Source organism: Rattus norvegicus, chromosome 10 (assembly GCF_021556685.1).
Source record: "Rattus norvegicus strain SHRSP/BbbUtx chromosome 10, alternate assembly SHRSP_T2T, whole genome shotgun sequence".
Lineage (NCBI taxonomy): Eukaryota > Metazoa > Chordata > Mammalia > Rodentia > Muridae > Rattus > Rattus norvegicus.
Window position 1 is genome coordinate 60,848,066 of NC_141543.1, and position 12,953 is coordinate 60,861,018.

Sequence of the window (12,953 nt, forward strand, 5' to 3'; positions counted from 1 at the left end):
CGGCTACTTGGTCAGGTTGGGAAATGACTCTCATACTGAGGGGGAAGATTCCTTTCACCAAGGAGGCGTGTCATTCTGTACCCCAAAGAGGAGGATGGCCATCCCGGGCATCCCTTCCACAGACATTCCACCTTGGGATGACACAGCCTCATTGCATAAGGGTAAGAATCCAGCTGCTACCCCAGCAAGAAGGAAGCCATGATATACTCTGCAGGGAAGGGCGCTTACATCAGGATTGCCTCTGAAAATACTCCACCTTCCGTTTATCTCCAGTTGCATATCTTATCAGTCACCCATCCACAAACTGCTTCTCCTAGCATTTGGGTCCCACCATGGGGTTGTCTGGGTGCCAACTGGTACATAATTTTCCTGGGCAGATGCTTTTAAAAGGAAGAGTCTGTTCACTCCGGCTAGAGCACTGAAGGACAGTTGAAAGAAATGCCTTGGGGGCTGGGGATTTAGCTCAGTGGTAGAGCACTTACCTAGGAAGCGCAAGGCCCTGGGTTCGGTCCTCAGCTCCGAAAAAAAGAACCAAAAAAAAAAAAAAAAAGAAATGCCTTCAATCAGGCATGGTGGTGAACACCTCTAACCCAGTACCTTATCCACAGTCTCAGCCTCAGCCAGAGCTCTGAGAATTTAGGGCCAGCTTGGGTCTGTCCTGTAGCAAGTTTCAGGCTAGCCAGAGTGACATGCTAAGACCCTGTTGTCAACCTCCCTCCTCCAAAAGAATGTGCCACTGAAATCTAGCTTGGTGAGTCAATGAGTTTAATTCTGTTACTTACAGAAGCATGGCTGAGGAAGAATTTAAGAAAACTTGGGCTTCGTCCTCTGCCCCGTGAAAACCAACCAAATCCTGAAGGGGTAGCAGGGCGACTTATTGACATCTAAACCAGTAAGGAATCTTTCTCTATAGCAATGACTCAACGTTTGCATATCTTCAGGAAGTTATGAGGCTTATGAGTACCACATAGACCACCTGTGTGCCTCCAGGTGATTTCCCCGTGTGTCTCCACCCCACTTCCGTGAGGAAATGTTAGTGCACACCTCACCCAGGTAGTCACAGCTGCTTTGGTGTTAAGATGGCAGTGGCCATGTCATCCCTGAAGGGCATTGTTCCACAGCAGTACAGCTGACCTGGAACTATTCATGTAGCTCAGGCTGGCCTTGAACCTGTGATCCCTCTGTCCTGGCCACCCAAGTGCTCGGATTATAGGTGTATACTACCACTTTATAAACATCTTGTATAAAAAAATGAATAAAACGTATTTTGAGTCCTCTTTCGGTTTCAGAGTCAAGAGAAGCCAGTCAGCATGTTCTCACACGCGTGGCAACACAAGAATAACAAAGCCAGCAAAATGATAAAGGCAAAAGTCTCTGGATCAAAGAGGGGTGTCTGCAGGAACAGAATAAATGTATGTATTTATACATATGTATATGTAATGGAAATCCTGTAGGTTGGAGATGAAGATCAGTTGGTAAAGTGCTTGCTTTAAATGCATGGGTCTCCGGCTTCACCCCCAGCACTGCAAAAACAAGCTAAAATCAATGGCACCCCTGAAGGCATGACAGACATTAGTGCCACCATCAAGGACATGAAAGACGCAGAGGTAGTGGCTCTTATCAAACTCTCTTTAACTCTTCTATTTTGTGCAGAAGACAAAAGGGTGAAGGAGAACAGGAGTTGACTGTCACAAACCTAATCAAATAGTGACTCCAATTATAATTGCTGTTAGATATGGTGTCCTCCTTTGAGCATACTGACACATCTCCTAGCACTGGTATGCAGTGGTTGGCCTAGGAGACGCTTCCTTCTTAGCACATGCACACGAGGGCCACCAGAGACAAGTCACTTTCACCTGACAAGAGCACCTTACACCTCAAGGTAAGGTGGCTCTCCAGCCATGTATCGTAACTTAATTTGAAGTGAGCTTGATCACATGTTTTTCTTCCATAAACTGTCACTCCAGTCCACTCCATTGACAACATTACGATGATTGAACAAAGTTAGCAGGAAGTCGCAACCACTTGAACTCTTTGGTAACACACACACTAATCAGAGGATGGGAAATAAATCCAACCAAAATTCAAGGGTCTTCTACCTCAGTAAAATCTTCAGTAGTCCAGTGGTGTGGGGCACGCAGAGATATTCCCTCTAAGGTGAAGGATAAGGTTTTTTTTTTTTTTTTTTAAATTTGGCCTCTTCTACTACCAAGAGAGAAGCATAATGTTCAGTGGGTCAATTTGGATCCTGGAGACAGCACATTCCTCACTTGGGTGTGCTATGCCAGCCCCTATACTGAGTGACTCAGAACGCTGCTAGCTTTATGTGGGGCCTGGAACAGGAGAAGGCTCTTCAGCAGGTCCAGGCTGCTCTACCACTTGGACCACGAAATCCAGCAGACTTGATGGTACTTGGGGTGTCAGTGGCAGATGGGGATGCCATTTGGAGCCTCTGGCAAACTCCTGTAGGTGAGTCACAGGGGAGGCATAGCTCTCCACCATCTGCAGACAGCCATTGGGCCATAAGGCTACTGGGCCTTAGCGGAAACAAAACATTTGACATTTGATGATGGACTAACTGGGTCACCATGTGACAAGAGCTATCCATCATGAGCTGGGTGTTTTTTGACCCACCACACCATAAAGCTGGACGTGCACAGCTGCAATCCATTATGGAACAGAAATGAAATGGATGTGTTTGGGCCCCAGCAGGTCCTGATGGCACAAGCAAGTGGCATGAAGAAGTTGGTCAAATGCCTCTGGTTCCTACTCTGTTTACAATGCTTTCTGTCCCTGAGCACATACACACCTACAGCTTCATGGGGTGGTGTGCCTTATGGTTTGCTGACTAAGGAAGAGAAGACTGGGCCCTTGTTTACAGATGTTCTGCCTGCTGTGCAGGCACCAGCCACAAATGGACAGCTGCAGCATTCCAGTCACTGTCTGGGACTAGGGGACCTTAAAAGGCACGGGTAAAGGGAAATCTTCACAGTAGCAGAACTTCTGACAATACACATGGTCATACACTTAGCTTGGAAGGAGAAAAGGCCAGATGTGAAATTACAAACGTACTGATATAAGGGGATTGATTACCTCGAGTCCCAGCACCTGGGAGGCAGCATAAGCTCAAAGCCATCCTTAGCTACACAGTGAACTTGGGGTCAGCCTGGGCATATGAGCCCCATGCTTCCCAACCCCCAAAGAGAAAAGGAATCACACTTTCCATTTAATTTTCTTAAAAACAGGGGTTGGGGATTTAGCTCAGTGGTAGAGCGCTTGCCTAGGAAGCGCAAGGCCCTGGGTTCGGTCCCCAGCTCCGAAAAAAAAGAACCAAAAAAAAAAAAAAAAAAAAAACCCCCCCAAAAAAAAAAAATCCATGCTTTATAACCCACGTGATTCTACAAAGACTCACGGGATCCATGTGTTTCCTTGACCTTGCGTTTGCTGGATCAGGTTTGAGTCTGCAGTGGGCGCCTGGCAAAGGGAAGCAGTGCTGTAGAGTCCAGTCCAGTCGCCCTGAGCTACAGTGGTGACTGTGGGGGCTATTATGTATCCTATTCAGACACTGTTCTAAGTCTCTTACTTACACATGCATACACCGTGACGGATTTGATCCTCACAACAGCCCTATCAGGTAACTATTATTATAACCATTTTAAAAACAAGGAAACAGACACTTGTTTGCATTCAGATAGCTAAGGGAACGTCAAGCTCAGGAAGTCTTGTTGGGGGTCCGTTTTTCCAATGTTCGTTACCTCCATGAACAACACAGGACTCTGGCTAAGAGCACGAGGAAGACAAAGAGCATGCCCTTTCGCAACCAATCCCCCTAGGCTCTGGATTTCCCATTCTGCCAAAGTACACAGCATTATTTGGTACAACCCAGAAATAGTTTCTCCTCTCTGGCTATATTTCTACTTCACTGCGGAGAGAGCCATTCGGCCGCCGGGTTCCACTTACAGGGAGCAGAGTCCTTACTGACCTTCTCAGGAAACCAGCCAGTTGTAACCTGCCTCCCTCATGGCCGAGTACCTGCAGGTGCCACCACCGCGGTGGCTTTCACAGACAGCTCCTGGCTGGTGAACCAGTAAGTCCACTTTCCTAAGGTGTATGTGGCAGGGCCTCAAACCTTCATGGTCTTCTGTTGTAGGACATCTCAGCAGAAAAACCATTTACGCTAAAACCTAGAACTGAGAAAAGGGTAGACTTGCTGAGGAGGGAGGAAGTTGATTCCCTGGGGTGGGAGTGTGGGACAGGGAGGTAACCTGACTCGCCTTGAATGGTGGGGTGTGCTGATGAAAGGCTGTCTTACGCACTCCAGTTTCAGACTTCTGAGCTGTTTCTTCCCTTTCTAGGCAGATACTTTCCCATCAATTAGGAAACACTGCCATCTTGTGGCTACCGGTTGATATACGCTCCAACCTGCAGATCTCTGAAATTTCAATGACATAGTTTAATGATTAAACCAATTGAGTCAAATGGCTGAAGTAAAGCGATAATGACTGCTAAGGAAGGATGCTCGTTAAGGTCTTCAAGAAAAAAAAAAACACCCGAGTTGATTTCTCTTAATTCTTTCTTTAAAAAAAAAATCTAGCCTAAGCCTTTAGCGAGTCTGGGGGCTAAGAGCTCAGCTATTCCCAGCCACCTTTGCTTTAGAATCCTACGCACTATGGCTCTGCATGGATTCTGCCCTTTCCACGACAGTTCACATCAATCTCTCTCCAGGCTATTTCCCTCAGCTGTACCAGTCTCTGTGTCAACCCTAGGTCTGTTCTCCCTGTATCCTCCCACGATAGGATAAACCTAAATGCAGATATTCCCACTTAAAAAAAAAAAAAAAAAGCTGAACGGTTTAGAGTAGATCACCTAACCTCTTTAAGGATCGGCTATTCCATTTGTAAAATGGGGACAGTGCCGTCTTCTAGGGATATTGTAAAGATGAAGTGACAGAGTATGTAAAAGCTGCCTGGAACACCACAGGTGTTGGTACTGAGAAGTCGCTTTCCTTCCCAGTGAGGGCATGCTGGCCATTGGAGGCCAGGAATTTGATTTCGGAGCTTTACGGGATCCTCAGCAACAAGTTTGAGAATCCAAGAACTCATTCAGGTTTTAGAGACCACCGCTATTTTCATGCGTGGGCAGCGGGCCGGGCAAGGATTGCAACCCGGCTCTTCTTGCGTGCGCAGCCGTCGGCAGGTGCGTGGGCGTGAGCCCCGCGGCGCCGAGAGGCGCGGGGAGAGGCGGGGCGCGGCCACCCGGCACCCTCATTCCCCACAGTTCCCTATCCAGGGCTGGGGGTTGTGTGTGGATAATTCAATCCCCGTGGGACTCGGCGTCAGGTCTCGGCCAGGCCTGGGTGGATTGGCTGTCTCTCGTTCCCCCGCCCTCGGTACTCACCCCCACCCCCACCCCGTGTCCCAGGTGGCTCGGGCCCCTGTGGTGATCTCTGTTTACCGGAGAGAGCGGTCCAAGTTGGGCTCCATCTCTGCCCTGGCTAGCTGCTCCGCAGAACCCTGCCTGCCCGGAAAGCGCGGAGAAAATTCAGCCGAACCCACTCTCGCCCTTTCCCTACCCCCAACGCCTGGAGAGGTCGGGTAAGAGAAAAAGGTTGGGAAGGATGAGCCCCTGGCCTGGGGGGGGGGTCCTGCTGCCCCACGTCCGAGGACCTCACGCGCACCCAGGACTTCTATCCCTAGGCCTGGTTCCCGCGCCCATGCTCCGGGCGACGTGCCCACCCTGGGCGAGCAGCCCGAGGCTGGATCTCAGGGACGTCAGCTCCCTAGCAGAGGCCCAGGCGTGGAGACTTCATTCACAGGTGTTTCCCCACCCCAGCAGACGGCGATGACCCCCAAGCCAGCCGGACCCCCGGACGGGGGCTGGGGCTGGGTGGTGGCGGCCGCAGCATTCGCCGTGAACGGGCTCTCCTACGGGCTCTTACGCTCCCTGGGCCTTGCCCTCCCCGACCTCGCGGAGCACTTTGAACGAAGCGCCCAGGACACTGCGTGGGTCAGCGCCCTGGCCTTGGCCGTGCAGCAGGCAGCCAGTGAGGGGGGGCCCCCGAGGTGGGAGGCGGGCACCGGGTGGAGAGGCCGTGGATGTAGTGATGGGAGACTGCAGACTTGATTACCAGACAACCTGAGAGCTACTGGTGGAACCAAGTTCTAGAAGAGTGGGTCTTGAGGTCAAAGGGAGGAATTACCAGGCCAGGCAAAACAGCCAATGAGAAATGTTGCGGATAGTTTGGGGGTCCCGGGGCATGTCTTCGTTGACTCCGCCCCCTTCTAGGCCCAGTGGGCAGCGCCCTGAGCACTCGCTGGGGGGCACGCCCCGTGGTGATGGTTGGGGGAGTCCTAACCTCGCTTGGCTTGGTCTTCTCGGCTTTCGCCCGAAGCCTCCTGCACCTCTACCTCGGCCTGGGCCTCCTCGCTGGTAAGAAGAATGGGGTGCCCTACGATTAAGGGGTGATAATGGGAATAGAAACTTCTTAGAGGATAGGGGACTGTACAAGTCTCTCTCTCTCTCTCTCTCTCTCTCTCTCTCTCTCTCTCTCTCTCTCTCTCTCTCTCTCTCTCTCTCTCTCTGTGTGTGTGTGTGTGTGTGTGTGTCCGCGTGAGCGTGGAGGGGAGAAGCGGGACTAAGGAATGCAATCAAAGCCATATCTGTACCCTCATCCTGTCCTATCCATTTGCAGGCTCTGGCTGGGCTCTGGTGTTCGCCCCAGCCCTGGGTACCCTCTCTCGATACTTCTCCCGCCGTCGGGTCTTGGCAGTAGGGTTGGCGCTCACCGGTAATGGGGCATCCTCGCTGCTCCTGGCACCTGCCTTGCAGTTCCTCCTTGATACTTTCGGCTGGCGGGGTGCCTTGCTCCTCCTTGGCGCTGTCACCCTTCACCTCACACCCTGTGGCGCCTTGCTACGGCCTTTAGCTCTCTCTGGTGACCCGCTGGCCCCACCTCGCACCCCCCTAGCTGCCCTTGGCCTAGGTCTGTTCAGGCGCCCGGCCTTTTCAGTCTTTGCTTTGGGCACCGCCTTGATTGGGGGCGGATACTTCGTCCCTTATGTGCACTTGGGTCCGCACGCTTTAGATCAGGGCATGGGTGGATACGGGGCAGCGTTGGTGGTGGCTGTCGCTGCAGTTGGAGATGCAAGTGCCCGATTGGTCAGCGGATGGCTGGCAGACCAGGGCTGGGTGCCCCTTCCGAGGCTTCTGGTGGTGTTTGGGTCTCTGACTGGATTAGGGGTACTGGCAGTGGGACTAGTGCCCACTGTGGGGACGGAGGAGGGTTGGGGAGCTCCTCTGCTAGCCGCTGCTGGGGCCTATGGCCTGAGTGCCGGGAGTTACGCCCCACTGGTTTTCGGTGTGCTCCCTGGGCTGGTAGGCATTGGAGGTGTGGTGCAGGCCACAGGGTTGGTGATGATGCTGATGAGCCTCGGGGGACTCCTGGGCCCTCCTCTGTCAGGTAAGGGCTGAGCCCGCAGATTCGCCCAAGACTGTCTTCTGTTCCTGGGATGCCAGGCTTCTAAATGTCTTTACCCCTCTTCTCAGGCTTCCTAAGGGATAAGACAGGAGACTTCAGTGCCTCTTTCCTGGTGTGCAGTTCTTTCATCCTCTCTGGCAGCTTCATCTACATGGGGCTGCCCAGAGCCCTCCCCTCCTGCCGCCCAGCCTCACCTCCCGCTACCCCTCCGCCTGAGAGAGGGGAACTGCTCCCAGTCCCACAAGTCTCCCTGCTCTCCGCGGGGGGCAGCAGCTCCATCCGGGATACCACTTGTTGATCATTTTCTTGGTTGACTCCCTTAATAAAGAATTTTTATCTTACCCTTTTGAGAGCTCCATTAGCCAATCCAGGACCCCAAGAATCTCTACTTAAGATACCTCGAAACACTAGCTGCTGAAAGCGACAGGGTCCCAGCGGCGCTGGCGATGAGGAATGTCTGTCCAGTTTGTATTTCTCCAATCCTTGCCTTAAGAGGGTCTTTGAGGAACCGTTGGCTAGTCAGTTCCGGTTTCTTAGGGGCATACCTAAACCTCATACTTTTAACTTCTAAAAATTACTTTTATTTATGTGTGTTTGTGGAGGACAGATCTCTTGGAGCTGGACTTACAGGTAGTTGTGAACTGCTGGGCGTAGGTACCAGGAGCCAAACAGGTCAGCAGGAAGAACAGGAAGTGCTCTTAGCTGCTGAGCCCTCTCTAAAGACCTACCTTCAAAAAGATTTTTATTCAGTGTGTGCGTGTGTGTGTGTGTGTGTGTGTGTGTGCGCGCGCGTGCGCGCGTGCACACTCATGGATACCAGAGGAGGAGGCTGGATCCTCTGGATTATAGGTGGTTGTGAACCACTTAGTGTGGGCGCTCTGGCACACTGGAAGAGCAGGAAGTGCTCTAACTGCTGAGCTTTCCTTCTAGCTCCCAAACCTTGTTACTTTTTTTTTTTTTTTCCTTGCGTTTTGATCCGCCTTTGTGAGCCTAGGAGGAACAAAAATCCACCTGGGTATGGTTGTGTGTACCTGTGGTCCTAGTGCTTAGGAGGAGGCCAGGTCTCAAGTTCAAGAGCGGCCTGGGCTACACGGTGAGGCTCTGTCTCAAAAGTACAGGGCTCTCAGGTCATCACGCATTAGCTTTATCAGTTCCAGTCTCTGCTCCCAAGCCGCCTTCTTCATTACAAATGCCTTTCTCTTAAACCCCCCCCCCCCAACAGGAATGGTGGAGAAGAGGGAGGGAAGAATTCTGGTCACCAGAGTTCACGGACATCTCCATTCCTTTGCTCAGCTCACAGCCCTATTAGCTGCCCCCAAGCACCTTGATCTCCAGCTCCTTATGAGGTTACAATTGTTGTCCAGTTTCCTTATTTGTTTTATGTACAAGGAACAGCAGAAATCACATAAAAACATGAGGAGACTCCTGGCCTTTGACTTTCAGCTTTGATTCAGGACTCAGTGGAATGAGATCTCCTGGAGCCCTCAGCAAAGCTGAGGAGAGCAAAGGAGATGACAGGTGAGTCCTCAACAAAATACATATGGTTGGCACATAAATGGGAGGAACCCTGGGCCTGCTCTGGAGGAGATGGATCAAGAATCCTAAGGCACTGTGCTTCTGTGGATGCCTTGATGAAGCCAAAGAGCTGGCACTGTCAAGCTCTGGTTTCCATGGCCACTGCCTTCGGTGGAGTTTAGTTCTCTCCCAGCCCCTCCTCCTTGGGCAGGGGAATTTTAGTATCTGGTGCCTCTATCACAAGGTCCTGGGGTCTGGAGGTAGAAAGTGAGATGCAGGAGAAGAAATGGGGCAGGGTGATAAGAACTCCACTTCCTGCAAGTAGGAAGGCCCCAGCTACCACAAAAGAAGCCGTGTAGTTGCCTGTCACATCCCGGAGGTAGCCTGGGTTCAAGAGAGAAAAAGAAACATACGTGGGTGATCTGCACTTTGGGTCTAACTGCCTAGATCCATTTGTGGGCAAAGGAAGACCCATTGTCTTAGAAGAGCTGGAACTCCCAAGGTAGGACTAGGTGAAGACAAGGCTGGAGTTTCTTAAACAGCCTTAAGAGGCCCTTTCGGCTGCCACCCTCCCTGTAGAAAGGATTTCCAATCCAGTCTGTAGGTGTCATAGTAAGTCAAGCATATCTGTGTGTTTTGTGCTGGTAACGGTGGCCCTTTTAAGCCTCCAGTTAATAGTTAAAGAGGAAGATGTTAAAGATCAGAAGGTTCTGGCATCTTGAGCACAGAGAACTTTAACCAGATGTTTCAGACATTTGGGCAGGGGCCCACTGAGCCAAAGGAAAAGACACTGACATGTTAGGTCAAGCCAGGTCTTCTGAAAACCAAGCCTGCAGTTTCACCGATGTCTTCCCACTCAGACCTTCTTTTTTTTTTTTCTTTTCTTTTTTTTCGGAGCTGGGGACCAAACCCAGGGCCTTGCGTTTGCTAGGCAAGCGCTCTACCACTGAGCTAAATCCCCAACCCCCCACTCAGACCTTCTTAAACCCAAGTTCTGTCTTCCTGCGAACCCACTTCAGGACTGTTAGGATCGGCTCTGCAGGCTGTACACTGTTTACATACTAGAGGGCACTATTAACATACACCACCCAGGTTCCTTTCCCCAACTAGACACCATGACATGCCCTGCCCAGTCGGCCACCCTGTTTTCCTTACCTGATAGAGGAGCCCCCAGTAGCCCCCCGACACTCTCTATCATCTGCACGAGTCCCAGGCCACAGTAAATCCTTCCAGTCCCCACCAACTCAGGAATTACGGAGAAGGCCACTGGGGTCAGGGCTCCCGAGGTGAAGCCATAGGCCACAGCCAGAACCACCAGGGTTGTGGAAGCCTGGGCAACAGGGAACAGAGCTAGTGACACCCCAGTCAGGGTGGTCCAAAGCATCAAAAGTCTTGCCACAGGTCCTGGGACTGCATCTCCCAGCCAACCAGATGCCACACGCCCCACAAGGTCAGAAATAGCAGCCACTGAAAGCAGGAAGGCAGCAGGCAGGGGGTCCCAACCCAGGTCCTGCAGATGAGCCACCAGATGGACGTAGGGAATGAAGTAGCCAGTGTTGATCAGGGTGAGGGCAACAGTGTATCGGAGGAAGGGACCATGACAGAGGAGGGAGGTGATCTGGGCCCAAGGGCCACCCACAGCAGTGTCTTCAGTCAGGGAGAGTGGGCGGAGGAGAGCACCACAGGCCACCAGGTGTAGGGAGAGGGCAGACACTAACAGGAGTGCTCCCCTCCAAGCGTAGTTGTTGAGCAGCCACTGGAAGAGGGGGGCGAACGCAAAAGAGGAGATGCCCACTCCAGTCAGGGCCAGCCCCATGGCCAGAGATCGTCGCTGAGAGAAGTAACGGGAAAGACAGGCCAGGGTCGGAGTGAAGGTCAGGGCCCAGCCAGAGCCTGTGGAAAGGAAAACAAGGTGGGAGGCTGTGGGCTTTGGAGGTGTTTAGAGCACCCAGCAATCCCAACACTACTTAGTGGCAGACTAGCCCCTGCTTTGGACTCCCTCAGACCTGGGTCCTCATAGTGCTGGCTTTAACATTTTCTAGCTGTGTGACGTTCTGTGTTCTGCTTATTCTCCCAGGCTCAACCACCTCATCTGCAAAATGGGGTTAACACACTTTATGGCACTGGTGTCTGTCCTTCTTGATGTATTGACTCTTCAGTACAGTTCCTCATGCTGTGGTGACCCCCAACCATAAGATTATTTTCATCACTACTTCCTAACTGTATTTTTGCTACTGTTATGAATCGTGAATGTAAATATCTGATGTCAGGGTGTATCTGCTATGCGACCCCCATGAAGGGATCGTTTGACTCTCTCAGAGGGGTCGCTCCCCACATGTTGAGAATCTGGGAAGACAAGAGATAGTGGTCCTAAAGTAATTAACACAAAACTTTGGCATTAAGAGCCCCATTTCTACTGTTTCTGGCTACATTAATCTTCCTTTGCCCAGGTGTGTAAGCATGGAAAGCTTCATTGTTATTTTTTAAGTAGGCAATGATATCTATTTCAGCCCATACGTAGCACAATCTTAAAGAAATTCTCCCTTCTACACTCCAGCCTGATGGGTTTGGGCTTGTGCTTTCTGGATTATCTCTGACTTAGTCATTCAGCTTAAGAATTTCCTTCAGGGCATAGGTTCTCCCTAAGCCTTTTTGGAAAGAGGAAAGAAGGTGAAAATCCAAACGCTTAAAATCCAGGCCTTGGACTTCTGCCCTTGCCCAGGGTCTCACCTGACAGCAGCCCAATACTCAGGTATAGGTGGGTCAAGGAGGTAGCAAATGAGGCAAGCAGCATCCCCAGCGCAGCCAAGATGCCCCCAGTCATCACCACAGGCCTGGGCCCCAACTTCGTGCTCAGGGCACTGCCTATTGGGCCTGGGGAATTGGAATGGGTTCTGCGAGGTGGTCTCCGCCATCCTCCCTCAGCATCCTCCCGACACTTTTCCCTTTCTGGTCCCCAAACTCCCTCTTTTCTCCGAGGGTGGCAGACCACCGCACCCGAACGCAGCACTCACTCCCAAACTGCTGCACCGCGATCCCTATGGAAGCGATCCAGGAGACTCTGGCTGCCTGCTCCTCAAACGCCGCCACAAATTCCACGAAGAAGACACCAAAGGAACGGAGCACCCCAAACACGAGCGCCGACTGGAAGAACGCTGAGAGCACCACCATCCATCCCCAGCCCCCATCGGGGGGCTCAGTCCTATGCACCATTCCGGAAGGAACAAAGGGGTAGCTCCTAAGAGCCCCTGCTTGATCTGGGCTTTAAACCGCTCACTTTGGCCCTCCCACCAACCCTGCAGGACGCTTGGCGCTAAGCTGGGGCTGGTCGCCAGGAAGTTACTGATAAAGCATGTGGCGCCTGCGCCTTTCCCCAAGAGAAAGGAGGCCTATGAACCGGGACCTGCCACCGACACAGGGCCGGGTTAGCCCGCAGCTGAGACCCAGACTCCAGCCAGATGATTTCTTTAGAGGCCAAAAAGCAAAACCAGGTTCGAGCCACAACCCTAACGAGAGGTAATCTGGTTGTGGATTATGTTATCTTTGAAGAATCACCACCTGCCTAAGTGGGCCACATCCAACACTTGGCTCGCCAATTAGGATGCAGTTCTTCAGAGCAGGGGGTGGGTCCGGAGGGGCTGGGCGGGGTTTACAGCATTGTTCTGGACCTGCAGTGAGAGAGGGGCGCATGCGTAGGGCGGGGCATGAGGAGGCTAGGTCTCACGTGACAAGGGACCTACCGCGAGGGTTCTGCGGGTGCTGGGTCAATCACATTTCCAGACTTGCATCAAAGGGTTGGTTCTGGATAAACTGGTCCTGACCAGGCAGAAACTCACTTGCTTAGTGAGGGATCCAAGAATTGCCAGGCAGCGTGGGTACGAAGGGATAGGTTATGAGGTAAGAGTCAAACTGATAGAGCACTTGAGGCGACTAGAAATGCCCTGAAAAATTCTAGACGACT

The 12,953-nt window shown here is 51.9% G+C and overlaps 2 protein-coding genes and 1 long non-coding RNA gene across 12 annotated transcripts; 1 reads left to right on the forward strand and 2 right to left on the reverse strand.

Moving 5' to 3' along the window:
• Positions 1-748: 748 nt before the first annotated feature.
• LOC148002939 (uncharacterized) lies at positions 749-6,875 on the reverse strand. Of its 2 annotated transcripts, XR_015631766.1 has the most exons (4): positions 5,455-5,581; positions 4,033-4,432; positions 3,413-3,474; positions 749-2,537 (listed from the first exon to the last, which is right to left on the reverse strand). It is a non-coding gene; the product is annotated as an uncharacterized LOC148002939 (long non-coding RNA). The 2 variants fall into 2 exon arrangements; XR_015631767.1 differs by lacking the exons at positions 749-2,537; positions 5,455-5,581 and adding an exon at positions 6,786-6,875 and having other exon boundaries at positions 3,394-3,474.
• On the forward strand, positions 3,833-7,818 carry Slc16a11 (solute carrier family 16, member 11). 7 transcript variants are annotated; one of them, XM_087570455.1, is made up of 7 exons: positions 3,833-4,087; positions 5,014-5,196; positions 5,422-5,594; positions 5,697-6,043; positions 6,286-6,429; positions 6,692-7,459; positions 7,546-7,818. In XM_087570455.1, the coding sequence occupies exons 2-7, from the start codon at positions 5,131-5,133 to the stop codon at positions 7,773-7,775; spliced, it is 1,728 nt and encodes a 575-aa protein (XP_087426581.1). In that variant the 5' UTR covers positions 3,833-4,087; positions 5,014-5,130; the 3' UTR covers positions 7,776-7,818.
• A 1,018-nt stretch (positions 7,819-8,836) lies between these two features.
• Positions 8,837-12,595, reverse strand: Slc16a13 (solute carrier family 16, member 13). 3 transcript variants are annotated; one of them, XR_015630363.1, is made up of 5 exons: positions 12,007-12,595; positions 11,723-11,866; positions 10,711-10,885; positions 10,148-10,322; positions 8,837-9,376 (listed from the first exon to the last, which is right to left on the reverse strand). XR_015630363.1 is itself a non-coding variant. In NM_001005530.1 (4 exon segments), coding segments are annotated over 4 exon segments (1,287 nt in total). In that variant the 5' UTR covers positions 12,206-12,490; the 3' UTR covers positions 8,837-9,170.
• Between the last annotated feature and the right edge of the window lie 358 nt (positions 12,596-12,953).

Coding starts and splice junctions, on each gene's coding strand:
- Slc16a11 (XM_087570455.1), top strand. CDS start 5,131: ATGCGTGGGCAGCGGGCCGGGCAAGGATTGCAACCCGGCTCTTCTTGC. Junction 5,197..5,421: donor GCGTGCGCAGCCGTCGGCAG/GTGCGTGGGCGT, acceptor CCCGTGTCCCAG/GTGGCTCGGGCCCCTGTGGT. Junction 6,430..6,691: donor CGGCCTGGGCCTCCTCGCTG/GTAAGAAGAATG, acceptor ATCCATTTGCAG/GCTCTGGCTGGGCTCTGGTG.
- Slc16a13 (XM_087570462.1), bottom strand. CDS start 12,205: ATGGTGCATAGGACTGAGCCCCCCGATGGGGGCTGGGGATGGATGGTG. Junction 10,886..12,006: donor CGCGGTGCAGCAGTTTGGGA/GTGAGTGCTGCG, acceptor TCCTTTCCACAG/GCTCTGGCTGGGCCCTGACC. Junction 9,377..10,147: donor ACTGGGGGCTCCTCTATCAG/GTAAGGAAAACA, acceptor TCTTGAACCCAG/GCTACCTCCGGGATGTGACA.